Source organism: Vanellus vanellus (assembly GCF_965231255.1).
Source record: "Vanellus vanellus genome assembly, chromosome: 20".
Taxonomy (NCBI): Eukaryota; Metazoa; Chordata; class Aves; order Charadriiformes; family Charadriidae; genus Vanellus; species Vanellus vanellus.
Window position 1 is genome coordinate 3,159,463 of NC_138925.1, and position 22,971 is coordinate 3,182,433.

General features: G+C 42.0%; 1 protein-coding gene across 1 annotated transcript in view; it reads right to left on the bottom strand.

Annotated features, from left to right (window-relative positions):
- TMCO4 (transmembrane and coiled-coil domains 4) overlaps positions 1 to 21,810 on the bottom strand; it is a gene marked incomplete at its 5' end in the record, with an annotated part of 36,354 nt that extends 14,544 nt beyond the window's left edge. The window contains 11 exons of the mRNA XM_082493424.1: positions 1,118 to 1,235; positions 4,798 to 4,882; positions 6,358 to 6,494; positions 7,056 to 7,220; positions 9,258 to 9,377; positions 9,910 to 10,053; positions 10,792 to 10,889; positions 14,127 to 14,259; positions 16,190 to 16,217; positions 20,886 to 21,060; positions 21,632 to 21,810. Of these exons, the coding sequence (XP_082349550.1) occupies positions 1,118 to 1,235; positions 4,798 to 4,882; positions 6,358 to 6,494; positions 7,056 to 7,220; positions 9,258 to 9,377; positions 9,910 to 10,053; positions 10,792 to 10,889; positions 14,127 to 14,259; positions 16,190 to 16,217; positions 20,886 to 21,060; positions 21,632 to 21,810 (1,382 nt within the window). The remainder of the gene's footprint in view (positions 1 to 1,117; positions 1,236 to 4,797; positions 4,883 to 6,357; positions 6,495 to 7,055; positions 7,221 to 9,257; positions 9,378 to 9,909; positions 10,054 to 10,791; positions 10,890 to 14,126; positions 14,260 to 16,189; positions 16,218 to 20,885; positions 21,061 to 21,631) is intronic.
- Between the last annotated feature and the right edge of the window lie 1,161 nt (positions 21,811 to 22,971).

Here is a 22,971-nt window from a genome sequence, read left to right on the forward strand (position 1 = left end):
ATGTATGTGTATGGAAAGTACCAACAGCTTTTTCAACTGTCCTTGACCTGAGGGGTCACGGCTTTATAAGCTGTCTTGACTTGCAGTTACACGTTCTTTGCTAATCTTCTTGCCTGGTTATTTCTCAATTTATTTTCCCATGCTCTTAGTCTTCCGTGCTTCATTCCTTGGTTTTAATTTCCCCTCTTCTAATTGTGCTGGTAAGCAGTGTTCTTGTCACAATTATCTTCCAATACACAGTCATTAGGTTTGATACTGTCACTTGAATTCTTAACAGCTTTTATAAGATTGCTTCAGCTGTTTTGTGCCTCTGAATCTCCCTGTTCTCACCCAGCCGCTCTCACAACTCTGCATAGCAGTTGTCTGAGCAGTTTTGAAAGGCTGATATTTGGTTTCAAGATATTCTATTCTTTCACATCCTTAGTAAACCTGCTACAGCTATCCTAGCTATACCTCCTTTGTAAGTAAAATACCTTGTTTGTGTGGACTTTCTTCACCAGAAACTGAGTGGAAATACTGAGTAGATATACCAGGAACTGAGTAGATATAAAAAAAAATCTTCAATTTGCTTGAGCTCCTTCCCTTCCATTGCAATTTTCACATCTTGTTCCCCATAAGCAGCCCCTAGTGAATTGCATCTTGAAGCTCTGATAAACTTTAATTCACATTCTTTAACCATCAGTGAACTTAATGGCTGTATTTATAGTCTTTTACATAAAGCTGACATTTAGAGGGGCCTTAGAATATGTCAAGTTATGCACACAAACACACTGACCAAGCTTTAAGCTGCCAGGGTGTTATAACACTGCCACTGCATGAACAGGACCTACATATGGAGCACCTCAGGCTCCCAGTGTAACTATGCATCGCAAACAGCCGGGAGCTGGAGACAGAGCAGCCTTCAACTGCCTCCTGAAGACTGTCATCTCCAATTAATCTGAGGGAGAGACCTCCGGAGGGAAGAGGCTCTGGCAACTGCTGGCTCTGGTGCTACTGAATGAACGTACCCACCAGCTGAACAAATATTCACTTACAAAATGTTCAGAAGGGATAAATGTAGAAAATCATTCCAAAGTGCCACTAGGATAATGAAGCAGAGGACTCAGCACGTACAGACCTGCAATAACCATTGATGATCCTGCCCGACACCACTTTTGTGATAGCTTTCCAGTACTTGGCTTCTCCTTCCACTGGAGCTCCCAGTAAGACCACATCTTCGATGATCCCTTGAGAGTCTATTAAGATGAAAGCAGAAACGCTCAGATTTAGAAGATGCATCAAAAAATATCTAAGAGGGAGAAGCGGCCTGGCCTCTGTCCAGAAAGATGCAGTTCAAGCAGCAAACCTGAGGAAAGTTCTTTCCACGGATGTATTGATCTGGGTTTGCACAGAGCTGAACTATTACGCTTTGAAACACGTGCAAGGGACTGGCGTTCCATATAGTGAGCAAATGTTGTCATACATTAAGCACAATAAACTCTTCCCACAACCAGTCCTTAGAGCCGAGCTCATAAAAAACATGACCTGTACAGGCAACAGAAAACACCCAAATTCTTAATATTGATTGGGAACTAGCAACAATGAAGGCATTTGCCAACACAAAGTGATAATCTATCAAACTGGTTTGATTTTCTTGAAGGGTACTTTAACCTGAATGCCCAGGGCATGATTTGCTGAAAAGGAATGTTGACTTTTAAGCATAATAAATCTTCCTCTCTTATCAGACAGCTGCAGCTGGGAAATTTCAGTAGAAATAATGATTGAATAAGAAGTATCGGGTAGCTTTGCTGCTTTCCTAAACTCTTGAACAATATTAATATATGTTCATAAATCTTCTTTGTAAAGAGAGATCAAGCACCTGATGCCATAGCAGTTAAATGAAATTCACAGCAGTGCACGTCTTTGGAGACTCATGGGCATAGCATGCCAAATCCATGCTCTCCACCCGTGGGAGACCAGCATTCGCAGGATGTCAGCTAAACCCTTCTCAGGCTGGTGTTTGCAGTTGTTAAATAATATGCTGAAGTTTATGTGGAGGTGAAAGTGAGAATGACTGCATACCACATCGAGTTATGATGGAGAGGTGCTGCCTGGCTAGACTTTTAAAATGTAAATCAATTGGTTTCCTTTCCCTAATAGCAGTAAAAGACTCGGAGCTGCCTGCCGTGCCTGCATCATTCTCTGCAGTGTAAATCCCAGTGCCTGAAAACAACCCAAAAGAGCTCTCGTGGTATTATTTCTTATTGCAAAGCAAATTTTGCACCAATCAAGAGAACAGCAAAGAGCAATTCAATTTTGTTAGCGTAATCTGTAAGCAATAAAGTCCTGTTCCCATAATCATGGGCAATGAAAAAGAAACCCAGAGCGTTGCGAATGGGGAGCTCGTTCCAACCAAGGTACTAAATTCCATGGTCACAGTGTGAGCCAACTGAATAAACAAACAGCTAATTCATCAGGATCCCGAACATTTGGGCAAGGTATTGGAAGCTTTTGTTTCTCCAGTCCTTTGTACAGTTTATTTCTTGCTCAGAACAAAAACGTTCAGCCTTTGCTGAAAAATAGTCATTTTCTTCACATGCTGACAGAGGGGGACGGAAACCTGAGAACAGATCACTGGCCTACATAGTTGCTGACGCTCTAGATAAATTAAATTATTTCACAGTTTGCAAATCTTTTATATGATAAAGAATAAAAAAGTCTGCACAGCAGGAAAATTAAAAGAAAAAAGTTACTGATGAACAAAAATTAAAAACTGGTAAGATGATTTAGCCAGAAAAGGTGCGGAAGGTACAAGCGGAGGCGGAGGCTATACCCAGCCCTGGGGAGCTGGGCTTTGCTGTGCCTTTAGGGTACAGCTCACTGGGCAAAGAGGAAAGCGTCTCATCATGTTAGTCCTCACTGAAAAGAGAATAGGGGTGGAATTTAGCTCTCTCTGGGCATTGTAGAGATCCAGTGCCAAGGGCAGTGTTTCATGGCAGAGTTTGGCAGCAGTATTCCTGACACCTCGCCACAGCAGAGATGGTAACCCAGCGGTGATACTGGTCACACACGCGATTCTGTAGGAGACTGTGATCAGTATTAGACAAATAGAGAGCGTGTGGTACCTCACTCCTATCGAGCACAGTTTGGCTTTGAGATCCAGGTTCGGGCCATTATCAATTTTCATTAGTTTACACTTATTTACTAAAATGCATGGGAATTGTGATGAAGAAATCAGACCAATGATGTTCCCATGTAGTAACTTGTCTCTGACGGGTCATTACTACATCTTCTGCTCTAATGTCATTCTGGAAACCTACTAAGCTCTGGCTTCCAAAGTCATTTGTGATGAAGTATCCCAAAGGTTATTTAATCGCTTTGCAGAAGAGTATTTTCTTTTAACAGAATTTGAGTTTCTGCCATGGTGTTTCACTGGATAATCCATGATTAGTTATTTGTCCTCAGAAATGCCACTGCCATCTGGATACAAAAGGCCTGCACGACTAAGCCTTGTATTTCTTTTGTGTGAGACATCCAAGTCCAAACCCAAATCAGTCTCAGATGTCCCAGGTCCCAGCTCCACTCCTTCTGCGGCTTGCGCTGGAATGTGCATGTGAAGAACGCCTTGGCAATCTGCGCTAAACATGCTGCTTTTCATCTCACAAACAGCTCAGCTTTCATAATTCAATTAAGGAACTAAAAAATTAGTGTACAGTGGGGAGCTGCTATGATACATAATTACGATGCTTAGATTTCTTTAGAATGGCAGCCAACCTTAAAGACCCCTAATGATTTCCTTTCACGTATTACTTAGCTACGGTCCCATGTTATTCCAGCGAGAGGCTGCAGACCATTAAATAAAAGCCTGAAAATATCTCAGCCCCTGGCATGCCTAGGACACAAAAAGAGTACATCTAGGGCCAGATTAGGATCTGGGTTCTGGCTTCAGTGTAACTCCATTAGAATAATTCTGGATTTGATTAGATTTGTTTTGAGAACAGAATTCCTGCATTTGAGGACTTCCATCTTAAACCAGAAGTGACACAGCTGTCAACAGAAAAATTGCTGACCTTCTCTGTCCTCGCTTGACTCTATTCCCACCTTCTTGGGCTTTATTGAACATTTTCCTTTATAAAGCTCCTTATTTATTAGTGACTCTCTGTGAGGCTAAACGGTTAATGAAATAAATTAGCTACGTAGGGGGGAAGGCAGGCTGCACGCACACACTCACTACTGACTCAACTCCAAGATGCAGTTTACATCAACTGATTATAATGATTTTATTCTTTTTCTAAATTAAAAATAGAATCTATTAATAAACAAAACCACAACGGGTAATAAATTGACAGATGGTTTTATACTTGACTTTGGGGAAAAATTACCATGAAAATAGCAGATGACAGTGGCATTTCAGTGACTTAAATGGAATGGAGGACTCAGGGAATCAGATACAATAGCTTCAGAGAGCTTCCAATAAAGGCAAAGCATCCTCTGCCAAGATCATAGTGGCGCGTGGGCAGCTCACAGACCGATCTAGCAGTCGAATGTCACAAAATGTCAAGTTGTTGTTTACAGACTGGAGACCAAACTGACACACTGGAGCACCTCGAGTAAAGACAGCAGATTTAATCCACTGAACTGACTGAAATAACAGAAGAATGCAGCTCCAAAATGAGTTTCAAAACCTTTTTTTTAGGTTTCTGCCCTATCCTAAAAGACCCAAGCTCTGTTCCAGAAAAACTTTTCCTCTTGCAAGAAAAACTTCTCTACCAGCAGTAAGGAAAATAAAGGAGAAAAAGGTTAGAAGGTGAACGTTACCTTTCTCTTGAGCCATCTCCTGCAGGCAGAAGTAAATGACTCTTGCACCCAGACTGAAGCCAATCAGTGTGACAGGTCGCTTGCCCTAAGTAAAAAGGAAAGGAGAAAATGGCATCAAATACTGTTCTAGACCTAAAAAAGATTGGCCATAAGATCCCCCAAACCCTGATAGGCAATGCTTCTGCACGATCTTTTAAACATTTGAGCAATTTGGTTGATTTCAAAGGGATTATGTATCCTCAAAGTTATGCACAGTTCAATATTGAGAATTCCGCATATCTGAGTATTTAGTATTTTTGGATATTCAGAAAATCAGCTGAAAGATTCTAATTATCGGAAGTTTCAACAAAGCAGATATTTCAAACAGAAACAAACCAGATGTGGTCATTGTTTTGAAATTTCCAAATTAAAGCCTAATGCAAAGAGCAAAATTTTCGTAGAAATGTTTCAATAAACAGAAAAAGAACCTGTAATACAAAAATATTGACCACTTCTAGACTTAAGACTGAACGGCAGCAGCACTGTGTGGCTGTTATAAAAAATGACGTGGGGTAAGCTTTTATTTTGAATAGCCTAATAAGATTTTCTATAAGATCAAAGGGAGCCTAATCTCAACAACAATGAAAAATGGTCTTTGTATTAACGAGGGAGCAGGTGTGCGATGGACTCCCCAGACATCACGCTAACTAGTTTTAGACGCTCCAGCACATTGGAATGTGTATTTTTACAATAGCGAATGCTTAAAAGGCAGTAACAAATGCCCCCAAGCAAAACAAAGGGCTTGTACAAAATAAAGTTTATTGCCTTTCCTGGGACTGTATTTTTATGAGAAATCAAGTTTGTTTCTACTCTGTTGTTTCACATTGTTATTTATGACATGCAGCTCTGGGGCCATGGCTCCTGTAGGGCTCTTCTATAATAGATACAGGACTAGCATGCCTGCGAGACGAACATGTGGCCAGCAGAAAACAGCGTCCCTCCAGTGCTAGCCCAGCAAATAATGGCAGGCTTTTAGGGAGCAGAAGTGTCTTTTGCAAGCCTTCTCAGGGAGGCTTAACAACTTCTGTCACTTCTTTCAGGTACCAGCCCATTCCACTTCTCTGCAGGCAAAAATGTGGCTCACAGTGCCTCTACTGCTGCATAGTCTTCTCTTACGTTGTTTTGCTAGTGCCTCGTAATTATCAATGAATATTTTTAACACTCAGTATTCTCTGTTCTCAGATTTCCACTAGGCAAGTTGGCCTGGCTGTGACATGGTCAAGCCACTTATCCTTCGTGACCTGGATCTCTTCTTCTTCATTTAGAAAAGCTTTAGGTTAAATGGAACAAATCTTAGCAGGAATTTTCTGATTCTCTTGGGACTTCCTATTTTTCCTCAGTGAATCAGATTGATGCTGGTCACCTTCATGCATCTTTTTTTTTTAATTTTTCAGTATATTATTCATTTTCTTCTGCCTGGAAAGACACCACTTGATAGTTAACTAGCATAACTATAAAACTTAACCTTTGTGGGCCAAATCCCTTCCAGACATTATTCCTGGATAATTTCTAGCCAATTACCTGCTGTCGACTGAGCAGGATATGTGCTAGGTGTTTGCCTACTTCAGCAGACCGATGGAGACACACTCCCCAGGGGTTGTCAATGACACTGGCCGCAGTCAAGAGCGAAGCTGGCCAAGTCAAGGCCGTCACAATACCTGCAACACACAAAGCAAACAGCACGGCATAGTCACAAATCTTGGCCGCTCTTAGGAAACATCAAAAGCAGGACGGTTCACTGAAGTTAAAAGCTAAACCTGGGACCTTTTGTCATTTCCAGTTCTTCTTTCTCAAGAGCTGATCTGAGAAATGTTTTTCTAGACTAAAGATAAGAAAGAATCTGATGTTCTGATACGGAGGCAAACAGACGCTATACATGAATGTAACCTGCATGTTTGAAAGGTTTATGTAAAGAAGTAAAACACAGTGTAATAACATAGCGAAATAAACGCAGTCACGCGTGAAGGAAGGTGTTTCCAGCTGTAATTTTAAAAGAATGAGGCGATGACACAGAGGCACAGCAATCTAGGAAAGCAAATCTAAATTACAGGTGTGGCAGAGAAGGTTCTCAGGCCAGTTCTGCAGGGCCATGCCAATACTGCCAAGGGAGATGCCTTCTCAGAAATCTTCCTTTTTTAGGAAAGCTCCTCTGAACAGACACCAACAGTGAAACTGCACAGGAGCCACTCAAGCAGAGCTGAGACGATTTAGGTTCTTACCTGACAAGACAGTGAATTTTAGGGCTTCTTGAGCCATCATGTTCACAAAACCATTCAGCAGGGAATCTAAGGCGTTGCCAAGCTCCATCAAGTACTTGGATTCCCAGGCCAGACAATACTGCTCACTCGACTGCAACATGCTGCTCCACGGTGCTGTGAAGCTCCCTGAGAAAGGTTACAAAGGTGGAATTCATGTTCAGAGAAAATACAACAACTGACTCCTGGCAAGATGCGTCCAACAAAGAATCAGAAAAGAAGCTGCAGGACACTTGGAATATACTGGTGTACTGTGATAATCAGGAATCATATTTTAAAATACTGTTAGTTTTAGACTCCATATTTCCACTGTTTTACAATGAATTTGGGGGTTGTAAATAATGCCACAGCTTTAGCTGCCTTGGCAAAGAGTCTTCAGTGTGGACAGGCTCGTACTTCACGACCCATTCAACTGCCTCAGAGACTGCTAAGACGGATGGACATTAACATGAGTTCTGTCAGGTATTAAGGACATTCCTCCTGTCGTCAGACATCAGGCCAAGCCCTGCAGCTCTGTCTTCCCACAGAGACCAAAGGAGGGCCTGTCCAGAGAAAGACGAAGTACTGAACGGCTGCAGAGACTGAGTTCAGTGGGACCAGAGAAATGGAGAATACACAAGATCTTGACAAAAATCTATTGCAGAGCATCTTCCCAACACTTCAGTGAGGTGGGCAAGGATTGCATTAATGGTTCTGTCTGAAAACAAGGAATTTGCGTTTTCAGATCCAGACTGCAATTATTTTTACTTTGCTATCTAGCCTAGTTAGCCACTTTGGTTTGGTTTTTTCCCTCCAGATGCTAATAAAAAGCAGTGCCTGGATGTTTGAGAGATAATGGATAATTTACACTGTGCAATTTTTAAGCCATACTCTCTCTCCTGTTTGTAGTGTAGCTTGTACTAAGTGGCCAGGAGGGGCCTGGCAACGCTATGAATGGCAGATGAACTCGAAAGGGCAGAGCAGCATTTTAATTTTAATTAATTAAAACCCCTCCCACACTGTTCCTTCCCCAAGCAGTGCAGGGCAGGCTGCGGCAGCTGCTGACCAAAGCAGCACAAGAGAGCCTCATGCCAGATCACACCACAATACACCATCAGATTCATGACTGTACAGATAGGCAGCTCGTGGGAGCTCAAAAATCACGAGGTAAAAGATTCCACAAAAATCCTGTCCTCAGTCCCTCTGTTTTAAGGAGTCATGAAAGTGTGCAAATAGACAGATGTAGCTGTAAGGAGGAAAACAGATGACAATTCTAGTTTTGCTTTTTTAAACGTTATAGCAGATTGCTAGTTATGGAAGAAGAATGCCTGTCATTTATAACTCCCTTTTAAGGGCAAACAGACACAAAAAGGTTCCTGAAGGGACACATTTGTCTTTGTAAGAGTGCCTGGGAGCCCTCCAACCCCAAGGATTTGGACCCCTGGCAAGCAGACAATGAGAAAAGGTAAAGCGCAGTACTGCAAAGTGAAAATAACTTTACTCTGACAGCAAGCTGCAACCTAACAAGCAACAGGACAGAGACATCCTTCTGCATTAATGATATCCAGCGTTAATTATGATGCTTCTGAATAAATTGGCAGCTGTTCAGTCAGGTTGCTGAACGCATCAGCAGACAGTTGACATATTTTATATGACAAGCTATACTGCAAACTAAAACACTACAGACCTTTCAAGGTTGCTGCCTCTAAGTTCACCTCCTGAGTGCTGTGCTTAAAAGGATTTACTTGACAGAACTTTCTTGCCAATAAACCTCATTAGCTGCTAGATACTGAGAAAGAAAAAAGACACTATTTTCTGTTAATTGCTGGAGGATAAACATAAGGTCTCAGAGATAGGTGAGACACTTTGTACTACTGCTGGAAATCATCCACCCCAAACAGACCTTTCCTAGCAAAACCAGACAGCTTTTGTTAACAGAAACAATCTGCTATGATTACTATTAATCCTACTATCACTGCTACCAATTTACTGCCCTCTCTCTTTCCTCTGTTTTGATTGAGATTGCAGATTGGGTTACAAAATCTTATGTTGAGAGTTGATCTGTTTTAGTTACCGGGCCATGCAAGTATGGGGAAGACACGGCGCTACAAGAGCACAAACACTGCCTGGAGTGGAACAGAGACATGGCTCTCCAGGCTCCTCTCAGCTTCCTTGTCTTGTTCTTACCATATTTGCCAGTGCACAGCCATCCAGTAATTGCTATGGTGATATGAAGCTGCCTGCCTTCAGTAAGTGGGAGGAATTCAAACTCTTCTATGGCTCCCACACGCTTCTTCATCTTGTATCCTACACACAGCAAGGCAGAAACACGAGTCTGAGAAATCGCACAGCAAGGATAGACTCTGCTAACAGTAAGGTTCATAAGAAATTACTTGGGTAATTTGGATAGGTTTTGTTTTCCTTTCCAAAACCCTCAGCAAGTCTGTGCATTACTTATGTTGGCATGGAGTTTACTCATATTGGCATGGAGCCAACATGATCCTTCTGAGCTTGTGTGATCTGAGGGAATCCCAGCAGAAGGCTTTTTTGCAGCAGACGTTAGCTGTAACAGCCGCTGCTCTCCATGGCAGCATCTTTCTAATCCAAAGCAGCAAGCTTTCATTTCCTTCATTGGCCGCATACCAAATATTCTTTTCCTCCTTGGTCATCAGGGGCTACACAGTATCTTAATCAGCGTTGAAATACAAATTTCACAGTTGTAAGATTACACCTCAAATTGCTTCCCTTGCTCTGCAGAGCTGAGTTAAGTCATTAGCTCTGCATTTGCGGACATGATGCTGTCCCTCAGGAACTGGGAAATGTGCGGGCACTCTCTTACCAGTAAGGCCAGCTCCAGCTGCTCCAAAAAGCGATGCCATGACAGCAATTCCAGCAGTCGAACCTAAAGCAGCTGCTCCAGCGCTTCCAATGATAGTAGCGGCTCCTGCAGCAACCAGAGGGGCAGCAAGGCCCCCTGTCAAGCCTGAAGATGCAACAAGTAACGTCACCAATCTATTATCACCTACAAAAGCCAGGCAGTCATCTCCCTGCGCTGTGTGAGTACTGCTAATGCTACTGAAAGAGTACAAATGATGGTCTTTTTTGCATCACCAGTAAAGGGGCTTTCTGAGACCCTCCTCAGGCCCTGAATCTCTGCACAGATTCTTTGACTGACTTCAGTAAAAATGAAGAATAACACAAAAGTCAAAGGAAGAATGTGTGGTAGACTGGGGTGAGCTATGCCCTGTTTGCTTAGGAAACACTCATCTAATTTCACACTGTTCTGAATTTAGAGGTGAAGATCTGATCCTCTTATAACACAAGAGTGAAAGAGGAGAAAACATTTTTAAGGGTGACAACCTCAGTTTGATATTTCCTCCAACCAGTGAAGCCACACTGCAATAACTTTTCCAGCTAATTCTTGCAGTTTTATTTTTGTGTGGCTGAAAATACTTTTCTTGGATTTGAGGTTTCTTTTGTTGGTGGTGGTTTTGGGTTGGGTTTTATTTTATTGGTTTGGGTTGTTTTTATTCATATCTGAAGTGACATACTACCTTCAGCCTGGAAAAGAAAAGCAGCGAATGCTTTAAAATTAGAGCTTGGGCTAAAAGGTATGATGAATTCTGTTGCTGAATTTGTAATTCAGGCACCCCCTCCTCTGCCCTCAATGCTGTGCATGCAATTCAGGAGCAAGTCTCCAAAATGCCTGGGGCAGCCTCACCGATCACTGTTCCGCCTCCAACCGTTGCCAAACCGATCAGCAGGTATCTCTTCAGCTTTTTTCTTCTTTCCTTCTTTTTTCTTAACACTTCTGCAGTTCTGTGGGGGGATTAGAAGTACAAAAGCTGTTGGAAAAGCCTGACAGATAACAGTGCTGCATCAGAATCTACTTTTATTCTCCTCAGTGTAACTTCTCTACCAGGAATAGTAAAAAATAACATGCAGGTGTGGACTGTGACAACACACTCAGATTTATGAGCATGGACATAAACCCACAGATTTAAATGGAAACGATTTAATTGCTGACAAAAGCCAACAGATGTTACTTACTTGGAAAACCCTTCCTAATAGGGCTGAAGCTTGTAAAAAAAGAAACAAGAAGTCAAAAGCATTTCAATAACTATATACTGCCTATGAGTCTTAAAAAAACACAAGAAGGCTAAGTGGAAACAGAGAAAAGTGGTTGAAACAAAAGAGAACTGGGTAATTTGTACTAACAAACAAAGAGATGGAATTAAACTATTTTCCAACAGTTTACATTGAGCCACTTTCTAATTGCACATCCCGATATAATAATATAATAGGTATTAAACACAGTCATTAGTTTATTTGTCTGTGTGCATTTAAGCTACATTTTAACAAGCTTATCAGAAACAGGTAAATAAACCTAAAGGGAACAAATATAACTTATTAGGCTCTACTTTTGGCTTCTCTCCGATGTGTTTGGTTTCTCTCTTACACGAAATACTTCCTCCTTCAGAGGAAAGTGCGAGAAACAGAGGATACTGGGATAAGTTGTTTACAAAGGAAGGTTCCTTCTAGCCTGCTTACGCAGTGGTTAATCTGGGCCTTGAAACATGAGAATTTATCTTGCTTCCAAACTTGGATATTTTCCCTCTTAATCCTAGCCTAATTGTGGATTTTCATTATCCATATAATTGCCTAATCCTTCCTGGAATCCCCTAAGCGCACTGTAATTTTGATAAAGACAATTTTAGATGAGTCCCAAACAATATGCAGCTTTGTAAAACACAGCGGGAGGAGAATGAAGCACAGTGGGTGAAATCCCTCCGTCGCTGAAGCCAATGGCAGAACTCCCACTGACTTGCATGGCACAGAGACTTTGTCTCCACAGAGATCCTCCGAAAAAACATCGTGTATTACCTTCTGCAGCTGCAAACACAACTGTCTGCAGAGAACAATAGTGCAGCCTGCAATCGCTACCTCTTCACTATTTTCTGTATAACCAAGTTCACCCTCTACAGCGCCATGGTCAAAGCAGTATTTGGATATGCCCTAGTTTGCGCATGCAGTCTCCAATCGGAATGCCTGGCTTTGGAAAAAATTGCTCCTGGAGTTCTTTAAACAAGTGCTGCAGTCTGACTGTTAATACCTAAGTTGGCAACATCCAGCAATTTCTGGTCTACATAGTGGTTCATCAGCTTTTATAGTCAATATGCTGTTGTCTTGGGCTGAAAATAATGACATTGAGAGAGCCGAAATATGGCTAACCTGGCTTTAGCTGCAATAATGAGCAATTTGAGTTATGTGGCTAGAAAGATAGTTTGCAGCTAAAGCCCGCCTGAAGATGCAGTAAGTAAAACTACCGTCATGAGAACTTTTACCTGTCATTGCTTTCCTTCCGTAGCTGCTAGCAACTGCTTTTGACAGTTGCTTTCCTAATAGCTTCTGCATTGCAATTATCACTTGATTACCAGACTGCTTTTTATCCACTATGGTAATTAACTGCCTCTCCTGGTACTTCTCTACCCTCAGTGATCTTGGATATGCAGCTTCTTGCCTGAACCACAAATTATGCTTAGAGAGATTTTATAGGTAAAATGACAGGTCATTTTCCAATGATGAAAAGTGGCAGGAGTACACGTTAGCAAGCAACTGACGTCATGTTTTCCAGTTTCTTACAGAACCGTGTACAAAAGAGAGGTTCACACCTGCAAGTCAGAACACGCTTGGTGCTAGCAATATGGATTTAAGTGTTTGGAGCATTGTTCTGTAGATGATTGTACATTTAACCTTGCAGGTTCTGGGCCACAGGCCAACGCATCCACAGCAGCAAAGGCAGCAGCAAAACCTTCTGTTAACAAATATCAGTAAAACACACCTATACAGAAGCTGCCAAAACCCTGTTTTGTTGTTACTGTTCCAAAACCTCTCGCAGTGGATGGTCAAAGCTGGAACCATCCTAAACAGATGGTAGCGTACTCTCTGCCCCCAAAAGTCTGTGAGGTCACAGTGGTGATGGGTTTATATTCTGCTTCTTTCCCCCACTGACTCCTAACTTTAAAACAAAGGGTCACCGATTCCCCACAAATCTCAGCCTTGTGCCACAAGCCACAGCAAAACAGTCCCCATTAATACCAACCCTTGCTCCTGCATGCCAAATGGTGTCCTGTTTAGCAGTCCGTGATCTTTGAGATTATTTTGACTTTCCCTTTTTACAGTGTGCTATAAAGTTAAGCTTTATTTAAATAAGCTGTAACAGAAAGATCCCTGTCACATGCTGGACCCCACGGTAACGTCTGAACTGTACTGCGTCAGGGACATTGATTAAAGCCTTTATGAGCACGCAGGTTAATCTCATAGGCTGTTTGCTGAGTTGACAGATAAAAATATTAAACGGTCCCTTGAAAGTCCACTATGGATAAGTTTACTGCCTTACATATTGCTAGACCTTCACACAATTCCTGCCTGATAACTGGAATATAAAAATACTACATTTCTTATAGATACCAACATTTTGGCTGTTTCACATCTAAGAACTGGTGATTAAGAGAATTAATCTTATATTAATGATGCAGAATTAGGAGTCAGGTCCATAAGTATCTAAAGATGCAGACTGCTGCCCTCAGAGATCTCCCTTCAATAGGAGTTAGACAGCTGTCTCTTAAAGAGGATACAGAGAAGGACAGATCCATAGAGAATCAACAGCTGAGGATCTAATCCTGAAATTTATAGGAACTTCATTCTGGGAATATTGGGCCAAGAGATAAGAGACACAAGATCTTTGTGATGTATTTAAGCATAATCTACAGTCTAGGAGAGGCAACTGGAACAAGGAAATAAGGCAGTTCAGTTCGCAGTAGCCTCTACCAGTTTGCAAGGTTGGGTCTCAACTCTGATTTTAAGAATGCTTTACTGCTTCTTAGTGCAGCCAAAGTGCTGCAAGGGCTCTGCAATCCTAATTAAGCTATAAATGATTATGCTAAGAGCCATGGGGGAATGATCACAGACTGGACTTAGGCACAAGTAATTACTGCTAAGCTTTCAAGCACTGGCAGTATTTTTTCATCCGATAGTCAACCCAAATGTTCTTACTCTGACTCTTCCTCTTTTTGTTCCTTCAGACTCTCAAGCAGAGATTCCTCCAGGACTTCCAGCTCCTCCAAGGGGATTCTCAGCAGCCAGATGATGTGGCAGATCAACACCCTTGCTCGAGCATCATAGTACCCTTAAACAGAGGGAAGCCCAGGAAGTTAATCAGTCTTCATCGCACCGGATTAAATAGTGAAGAGTGCAGTCAGCTGTGCTAGATGACCATGTCACATACAAGCATAGCTCCTGCCCTCAGGCCTTCATCTTCTTCCATGTATTTGAAGGCAACTCCTACTACTTAGAGAAGACAGCGATAAATGGAAAGCCCTTCTTCCCTGCAAACCCAGGTAATTGCCTCTATTGCAGAAAAAGGATCTCAAATTTTTCCGTCTTCCTCTGTGATAGAGGCCTTTTGGCTCTGGATAGGCTGCGTCTTTCTTATTAACAGAGAAATGCTGCAGCAAAACCAGTCCTAACTGGAAATAACAAATACATATATATGGGTAACATGACACAGTACACCTCAACTATGCACCAATGCAAGATATGGTATTTTCTAAAAATGCACCTTCATGCAAAAGCTGTATATTCAATTCATCTTGTTGGCAGCAGGAGGGACTCTGGAGTTTAAAACTACACACCGGCTCACCTAGCAGCATCACGGACAATTGTTTGCATTTATACTTCACTGTTGGAGATGCAGGAGCGGACAGTAGACCCAGACAACACACAGTAGGAGAAATGATTAGTCCTGAGCTTATAAGCAGGTGGTCTTAAAGAAAAGACATTTTAAATGTAATAGATTTTAAATTGTTTGTGCCAACTCTTGCTTTTTTAATGTGTTTCTCTCAGTAGCACCTGCTGCTCCCTGACGGTAGGCCTTTGCAAAGGGTTCTTGGTACACTCTGGGTTGAAAAATGCAATTGCCTTTCTAGGGGTGGGTGAAGATACCAGAAAGACTCAACTACAGAGTATGTTTCTGATACCTGCTGCACGTAGATCATATAGGGCATTTTGGCAATCTGTTAAGTTTATTTATTTATTACTGTCATTACCAAGAAGCCAAACTACTTCGGTAGGCTTTAATGACGCCGCTTTTAAGATTTGTGCTTAGTTGAGAAATAAAGATAGCATTTATCTTCACTTCATCCCTGATATGTGCCACGTCTTGCAAGCCCAAGCAGGTGTTTTAACGAGCAGCTTTCGTGCTTCCTGTCTGCTAATACACAACTTAGCTTTTTACTTAGCCAGCTTGGCAGCAAGTCAGCGAGGCTTGAAAATATATTTCTTTTAAATTCCAGCAGTTTTGCAATAACTGACTTGTCAATTTTCCATTAAAAATAAAGCAAGCACAAAAATGGTACTTTGTTCTGCAGTGAAACAGGCTAATTAGCAACCAGTGAGTTCTTTCCTGTGAGAACATGTTAAAACACAAAGATTTAAAAAATGCAAGGAGTGATATAAAACAGGCTTCTTTTAGAAATGAACATTTTGTAAGTAGGCAGTCTTTATTTCATTAATTTTATCAGACTAATCCGTGTCAGGGATTGTAAACCAGAAAATTGTTTTACGCATAATATAATATATGAGTAAAATCACATTTATTTATAATAGGCTTCACAGGACACTCTGGAATTTATTCCCTGAATATTTTTTTTTCTTTTTAGGCAACAAGCGATATGCAGAAAATTTGCTAGGCTGAGATTTTTATAACAGCTTCACTGCCTTCCTAAAGGAAGAGGTGCCTGCTGCCCTGGAAACACTACAGAAAAAACACCCCAGTATTTCACTTCAGAACTTTTCTACCATCACGTATATTTGCATGCCAATACACAACGTGAAGGTAAGGAGGTGAACCTGAATTTTTAACAGGTATTATTAATCATCCCTAATATAATAGTTGCTTCTCCTGTAAGGGACGCAGAGAAAGAGTGTGCTGCTTTTGCTCTAAAGGAAGGTATGATAAAATAGGATGGTACCTTGAGCTTTTTGAGCATTTTAAAGTATCATCAGATGTAAACTCATCTACATTATTCTTACAAGGAACAAATACTAGGTAAACTTACCATCTCTAAGAGAGAAGGCTAGAAGGTCCTAAAAAGAAAAAAAAAGAATATTGAAGTTAAAACTGATGATGTGTGCCTGGAGGTATCAAAATGGAGGCATGAAAACCCATCGGGTTATGATATAATTACTGCAGCATGTCAGTTCATAAACATGGGAAAATGGCAAGCTACAACTCAGCAAGGCAACACAGAGCAAAGCCAGATGCTTCCAGTACAAAATTCTCCATATGCAGGTACAAATGGGTGGACAGAAGTAGAAAATGCTTGGTGTATGCTGAAGCGTCCCATATTTTTTGTTAACGATTCTGTTGCAACTGAAAGCACTGTGATTACATCAGACTTCAAAGTCTGGAGAAACAGGGCTTTAATTCTCCGACCACTCTAATGCCTTCAGCTCACTATATAGTCATATATACTCATACCTTCAACATGAGTAACAGGTTTGAATGCTACTCGAATGGACCAGTGGCCCCTATTTTCTTTGGAATTCTGGGAATTCATAGCTCAAGGCAGTAAAGCTGAACTGGTGTGAAGTTCTTTTGGATTAAGTGCTCAAAAATAGAAAAAGAATTTATGGCCATCTGTCAAGATTGAGGGACTTGACTTCTGTGTTGGCTCTTCACCATAAAAAACAAACAAACAAACAGAAAAACGGATCAATCCAATAGATGGTTTCTATGGGCAAATCCCTGAAAAAGGAGGCCAGTGTTTTTACTACTATGTTCTCCTCTTTTATTGTCACTGGATAAATTTTAAGTTCTATATGTAAGTACAACACTAAGCACTAGCTCAGTCTAGCTACTTCCCTCTCCTACACACAAATAAAGAATAGCTGAATTTTACAGGGAATCCTTCAGCCCTTTGGGGACACAAAAAATGCAGCCAAATATGTAGGATGCTGCCAAAGAGTTTATGATTATTAGTCCCATAAGCTCTTAAGCAAAATTTGTAGCGTAAAAATGCCTCTAATCTTCTCCCTACTGCATGAGAAGTGTAGAACAGAGGACACACCATCCTTAACCAACTCCTGCTTAGAAAAGGGGGAAACTGTAGATATTATCCAGAACAAAAGTGCCTGGACACTGAATATTACTTTAGCACAAGAAGAGTCTGCTATTTCATAAAGGAGAAGAGAGCTTTTGCATAGGACTGGGGAAGCCAAAGGATTATGGCAGCTGAAGTCCCTCCTATGGGTGCTTTTTCACAAGATATAGCCACAGAACCTTCACTCCACTGCTGCCTAATGTTTTCCACACACCCCCCTCTACTGCTAAATATTTGGGTGGCTGTTCCCACCCACAGAGAAAGTCTTCTTTTGCTTGCCTGTCCTGCAAGTCCCAATGGGATAAGCATTTCCAGAAGGTATCTGTTTGGCTGGGCTCTGCACAAAGCAGTCACCACTGGTCCTTCATCCCGCATCCCAACAGCCAGAGCGCTCACCCAAGGAAAGGAAGGTCCTGGTTTGCTATCTCCAGTGTGTGAATAACCCTTTTAATTTAAGTTAGTCACTGAATCAGAGCTCTTCTGTTCCCCCAGTCACCACGCTGCAGAAAAAAAGGGCTTCTTTTTAGCTCTGGCCATGATTAGTATTCTGTGCATGCACACCCACTGCAGACTGTTCCCCAGGGTGGTTGGTGGGATGTGGGAATTGGAAACATTAATCCCCAACAGAAAGAATGTGACTCTAGTTTCCCAGAGCCCGAGTACTGTAACTACCCGAGTATTAGAGATAGGGGCACCATCACTTCCTCTCTGGCTGCAGTTTTGTGAGGAAGGGTTGGTATAGAGGTGTCAAAGCCCAGCAGAAAGTCCAGGGCTGGGAGTCCCAAGCAGCATGCTGACCAAGCAAAGACCCTGAAGTCTCAAATAAGGTGAAGCTTGTGACCTTGCTGCCATCATTTTCCATGGATTAATGCAAGCAGCCTCTTGAACAGTTACTGGTTTGTGCAGAACCCATTTGTAGGCAATAAATTCTCCCTGTGTGTTGCAAAGGGAGTCGTGGGTGTTGACTAAGGTCCTGTATGATATGCTCAGTACCGTCAGTGGCACCTAATATCAAATAACCTCTTCTAAAAATCTGGCCTAAGCATTTACAGACATGCATTTCAAAAGGTGAGGAATGGATAGAGGTAATCAGGTGATAAACTACTGGATTTTTTTGCAGCTGTGCCAATTAGCATTCTCAACTATTTCGAATTGGTTTAGGCTTTGCACGTACTGCTGTGCAGTCATCTGGAATCCAATCAGCATTGATTAGATTAGTTCACAAATAGTTTGTTTTCCTCGTCTAAGCAGCAGTTATTATATTTCAGGGGTTTTTTGAAGTTGGTGTTTTGAATCTCCCTGTGAACTCTATGCACAAGGCTACCACCCATATGATTGAGAAACCTTACAAAGAAAGGGAAACAATCTTTATTCAGAGTCTTTACCAGTTTTTAATGAATTGCTGCGAGTTCAAAACCAATTTCCTCAACAGCAGAGAGCATTGAATCCACATCGCAGTGGACGTGTGTAGAAAAACACAGGCAAATGGGCATTCTAAGTATGTTCAGAGCAAAAAAAACTTATAATAAAAACTTTCAACATTTTCTAGCCTATCATCACTTCTTCACCTTTTTTTGTTGCATTGCCTTCTCATACCACACCCGCAGCTTGTGTGTTATGACTACTGTCCTTAAAGGATTCAGTTAACCAACATTTGCCTGTATTAGTCATCTGCAATGAATGCAAACAAAGATAAAAATCCGTAATCCTCAAATTTTTATTGAATCAACGGTGAGTTCACCTCTAATCTCCTGACCTCATATATCATCTCTTCAGCACCGCTGAGGTGGAGGGCATTCAAAAATGCGGGCACTAGTGCCGACAGGACCCTGCCACTGAACACACTGAGCAATTAAAGTGTGCGCTTGCTAAATAAACAGCAAATGTTGTGTCAGAAGCAGCTGAATACAAAGAAGCAAGAGCACCATAAAGCAACATATCAAGAATTCACAGAGCTTTGTCCCCTGGCGTTTTTATTTTCAGGTAAGAAGGAAAAAGCTGATCTCAGCTTGATTCACTGACGTTTCCCACATGCCAGTATGCTGTCCCAAAGACACCTTGCAAGCCTCTGCTGCCTTGCTCTATAAAAGCCTTTAATTCTACCTTTCCTTTGACAAAATCAATCACCTTGCCCGTATACATGATTGCATGAGGTACTGATGTTGTGGCATTAGACTGATAGCTATTCCTGATCTTTGCTTTCAACTAATCAAAAGAATTGTTATTGATGGCTTCTGTGTTCCACCTGAATCCAGGGGATAAGTGCCTCAGTTCTCTGGCTCGGAGCAAAATACCGTGTGCTGCCACTGATCCAGGGCCGCTTTTGTAAAAGCACAAAGAGACCTTACACAACATAAGCTCAGAGCAAGCACAAACCAAATTTCACCAAAAGTTCACCCTTAATTACCTCAGCTCCAATGCAGGAGGACTCACCTAGTTCTAGCGAATCCATCCTGAAGCAGAGAGAATGAGGGAAACAACCTGGGAAATACCAAGCCGTCTACATGCAGAAGGAACCAAGTATGGATTTATTGATTTTGAGCAAACAACATCAAAACGGCTGCTCTTATTTTAGAAGATCTGTCCTAACTTATTAATTCAGCTTAAGATTCTCTGTCACTGTACTCATGCCGTTATAGGACTTCGGGGTTTGTAACGTTTGGATGTTTGGAGCAGATCTTCTGAGGCGTTTTATGGACTGATTAGAAGACATGAAAGATGGCTGAGATAATGGGAGCTGGTCATGATGACCAAGAAAGTTCACTCCTATCATATCTTTACTTACGCAGCCTTGTTCTCGCATCTGTTGTTCTCTCAGACCATTGCTAAAGGTGAGTGTGTGATAACTATTACTCAATATCAGAGTACTGTCTGCACGCAGGATGCTTTGCTATTTCCTTGTGTGCGGTACAGAGCGAAGAGTGCGAGGTGACAGTGTTCACGTTATGCCTGGCATCAGCAGCAGCCTACCGTGCTCTTCGCCCTGCACAGCATAACATGAGGCTGGATGAGGAGATATCTTCCCCAGCTGAGACTCTGCGGCAAAGGTGAATGCCACCAAAACACTTTGCCTCTTTTATCTTTATGTCAGCTTTTGCATCAGAACATGACAGAGTAGTCCCTGTCTCACTAACACTTTCTCAGTGAAAGAAAATAAAGTCACAGTAACTTATCTCCTTTCGGCCAAAGCTGACTCTGGAAAAAAGACTCTGGAAATTGTGCTCTTTGGAGCATGTACCTAGAGGTGTTTTGTATTACAGGTATGCTCAATGGGCTTTGAAACAAATGAAAATCAGGTCTATCACGTTCAGTGTTTCACCAAAATCTGCAGAACGCACATACAAATCAAAACCACTGCAATAATACAGTCAAAGTAAAAAGTTTGACAGTTCTCTGTTCTGTAGAGCGAAGGCATCAAAGACACAAAACGTTAATTCAACAGACAGTAATGTGCCTCATGTTCATCACTTCCATGAGCTGTTAACGGACAGAGAGACTGCCAGGTACCCACACAGCTGCTCAGAAATATATGCATATCAGAAATATTGATTTGCTTCCCTGCCTGTACAAACAGAACTTGAGTTGCAAACAGACATGCATGACAAATCTCTTTTACAAAGCAAACAAGGGCGAGGGGAGCATATGAACTTACTTGAGTAATGACAACTGGATTTTCTTTCAAGATGGGATCCTTCAGCAAAATCTGGGCAAAAGTTTCTGTGCCTTCACCTCCTAAGCCACTAGCAAATGCTGTCATGGCAGGTAAAACAGCATCAGGCAGGTCTAGCCATTTCACAAAGCCCTCAATGAATTCCGTCCTGAAGGAGCTGTAAGACAAACAGTAGCAGTTAAAGCTCTGTAACTGGGTATTTTTGCAAACTTTGAGTGGCCCCTGCTTTCAGATTGTTGATCTGTTGCTGTTCACACAAAAATCAAAGCACATAAGAAGTCAGCAGGTGGTGAGATGCTACACAAGCTGGCTAAACAAACAAGCAAGCAATCTGAATGGGGCCAGCCCTTTCTTCAATATATGCTTTGAAGTCTGCAGTATTAAGGGATGCAATTTGTGCTGAAGTATTAAAGTCTTAAAGGTGTAAGAGAGAAAGTCAATACAATTAAGAAAACACCTAATGTCAAGGGGTCCTTTGTCTTTCAACCGGCTTCAGAAGAACACCGGCAGAGAGACAGCAGGAAAATGTCAACACCAGCAATCAGTCTGCAGCTCTTCTGGGCTCTTTCTGTTTTGTGTCACCTTCCCCAGTCTGAGTATTCATCTTCGTGAAGAGACCCAACACCAAAAGGATCTTCCACTCCCCTAACTTCAGAAACCACCCCCCGAGGAGTGTGACACCAGCTCTATCCACCTCTTTGTTCGCCCCTTGCTACCCTGTGTAGTACCTTTGCTCTTTTTCAGGGAACAGCCACGCTAGGGATATCCCGCAAAGTGCCGCGTAAGCAAATCTTCCCGGTTCACCCAGCCGTTGGCCCAGAAACACACACGATTCCTTTTCACCTGCCTCTTCAGCCTCGCTATGCTGTTTCGAAGCCCAACCTCTCCACTTCTCTTCTGCGGCCATTTTTGCCTGCAAATTCAAAGAGGAAGAAGCAGCAGGGAAAAAAAAAAGCAAACAATAAACAGTTGGAAATCAGGAAGTAAGGAGACAAATTGCCTTTTTTTTTTCCTCTGTCACACTCGCTGTCGGTATTAAGTCAAGTCTGTCAAGGTCCAGCTTGTGTCTCCCCCCACTACATGGTGCTGTGAATTCTGTTCACCAATTCTGAAAAGTTTTGCACAAAATGAGCCGACAATACTTCACACAGCAAAGAAATCCCCTTCAAGATGCAAAGAGACTGGGCTCTGCTCAGACATATCGTTCAGATGTTTACTGCAAAAATAACATGTAAAATAAAAGCTCTGCACCTGGTGCAGGAACCAGTACGGCTGCCTGGGAAATAATCTGCCTCTGTCATCCTCAACCCAAATTGCTCCTCTGCTCATTTTGCTGACAGCGCTAAGAAAGTTGAGTCCAGCTGCAGCCTCTGACGAGGAGGATTTTTGTTGGATCCCATAGACACTGCTAAGCTCTGCTTGTAACATTCTCTCCTCTATACAACCTGCTGCAGCTTTTTCCCTGAACATAAGATCCCTGTGCCACATGGACCTTCAGCTGGGCCAAAATGTTATTTTTTTCAGAGCGCAGACATGCACGCTTCCAACTGAACAGCTTACAACTGCTCCCCAGAGCTCCCCCGGTTATACAGGCAACTAACCAAGATGACTGACATCAGGCAGATGTGACAACAGCTCATTTCACAATTCAACGTGGGTAACAATCTTCTCCAAAGCTTGCTCACATCACCTGAAATTTCTACTGACTTCATCAAGATTCAGTCAGTTTCTAAGGGGCCCAAACCACCTAATTCATTATATGCTTCCTATTTAAATGTTTCCTTTCTTCTGAACCCTGTACAAAGGAAAGTGGCTAAACGGGAATTAGGAGCCCGTACTGAACCAAGTGCTGAATCTCAGAGGATGCAGACACTATTTATGGGATAGTTTTAGAGTCCTAGAAGAGGGAAATGCAGCACAGGAGCAGCTCTTTTTTTAAAGAGATTTTATTATCTGCATGCCATCTGCCATGGTCTTCCAGGAAAGGTGTCTGTCGTGCCTTCCCGCTCAGAAGAAGATCCGTATTTCTCAAGGCTTGCACTGTTTAAATACTGATGTATAAATGCAA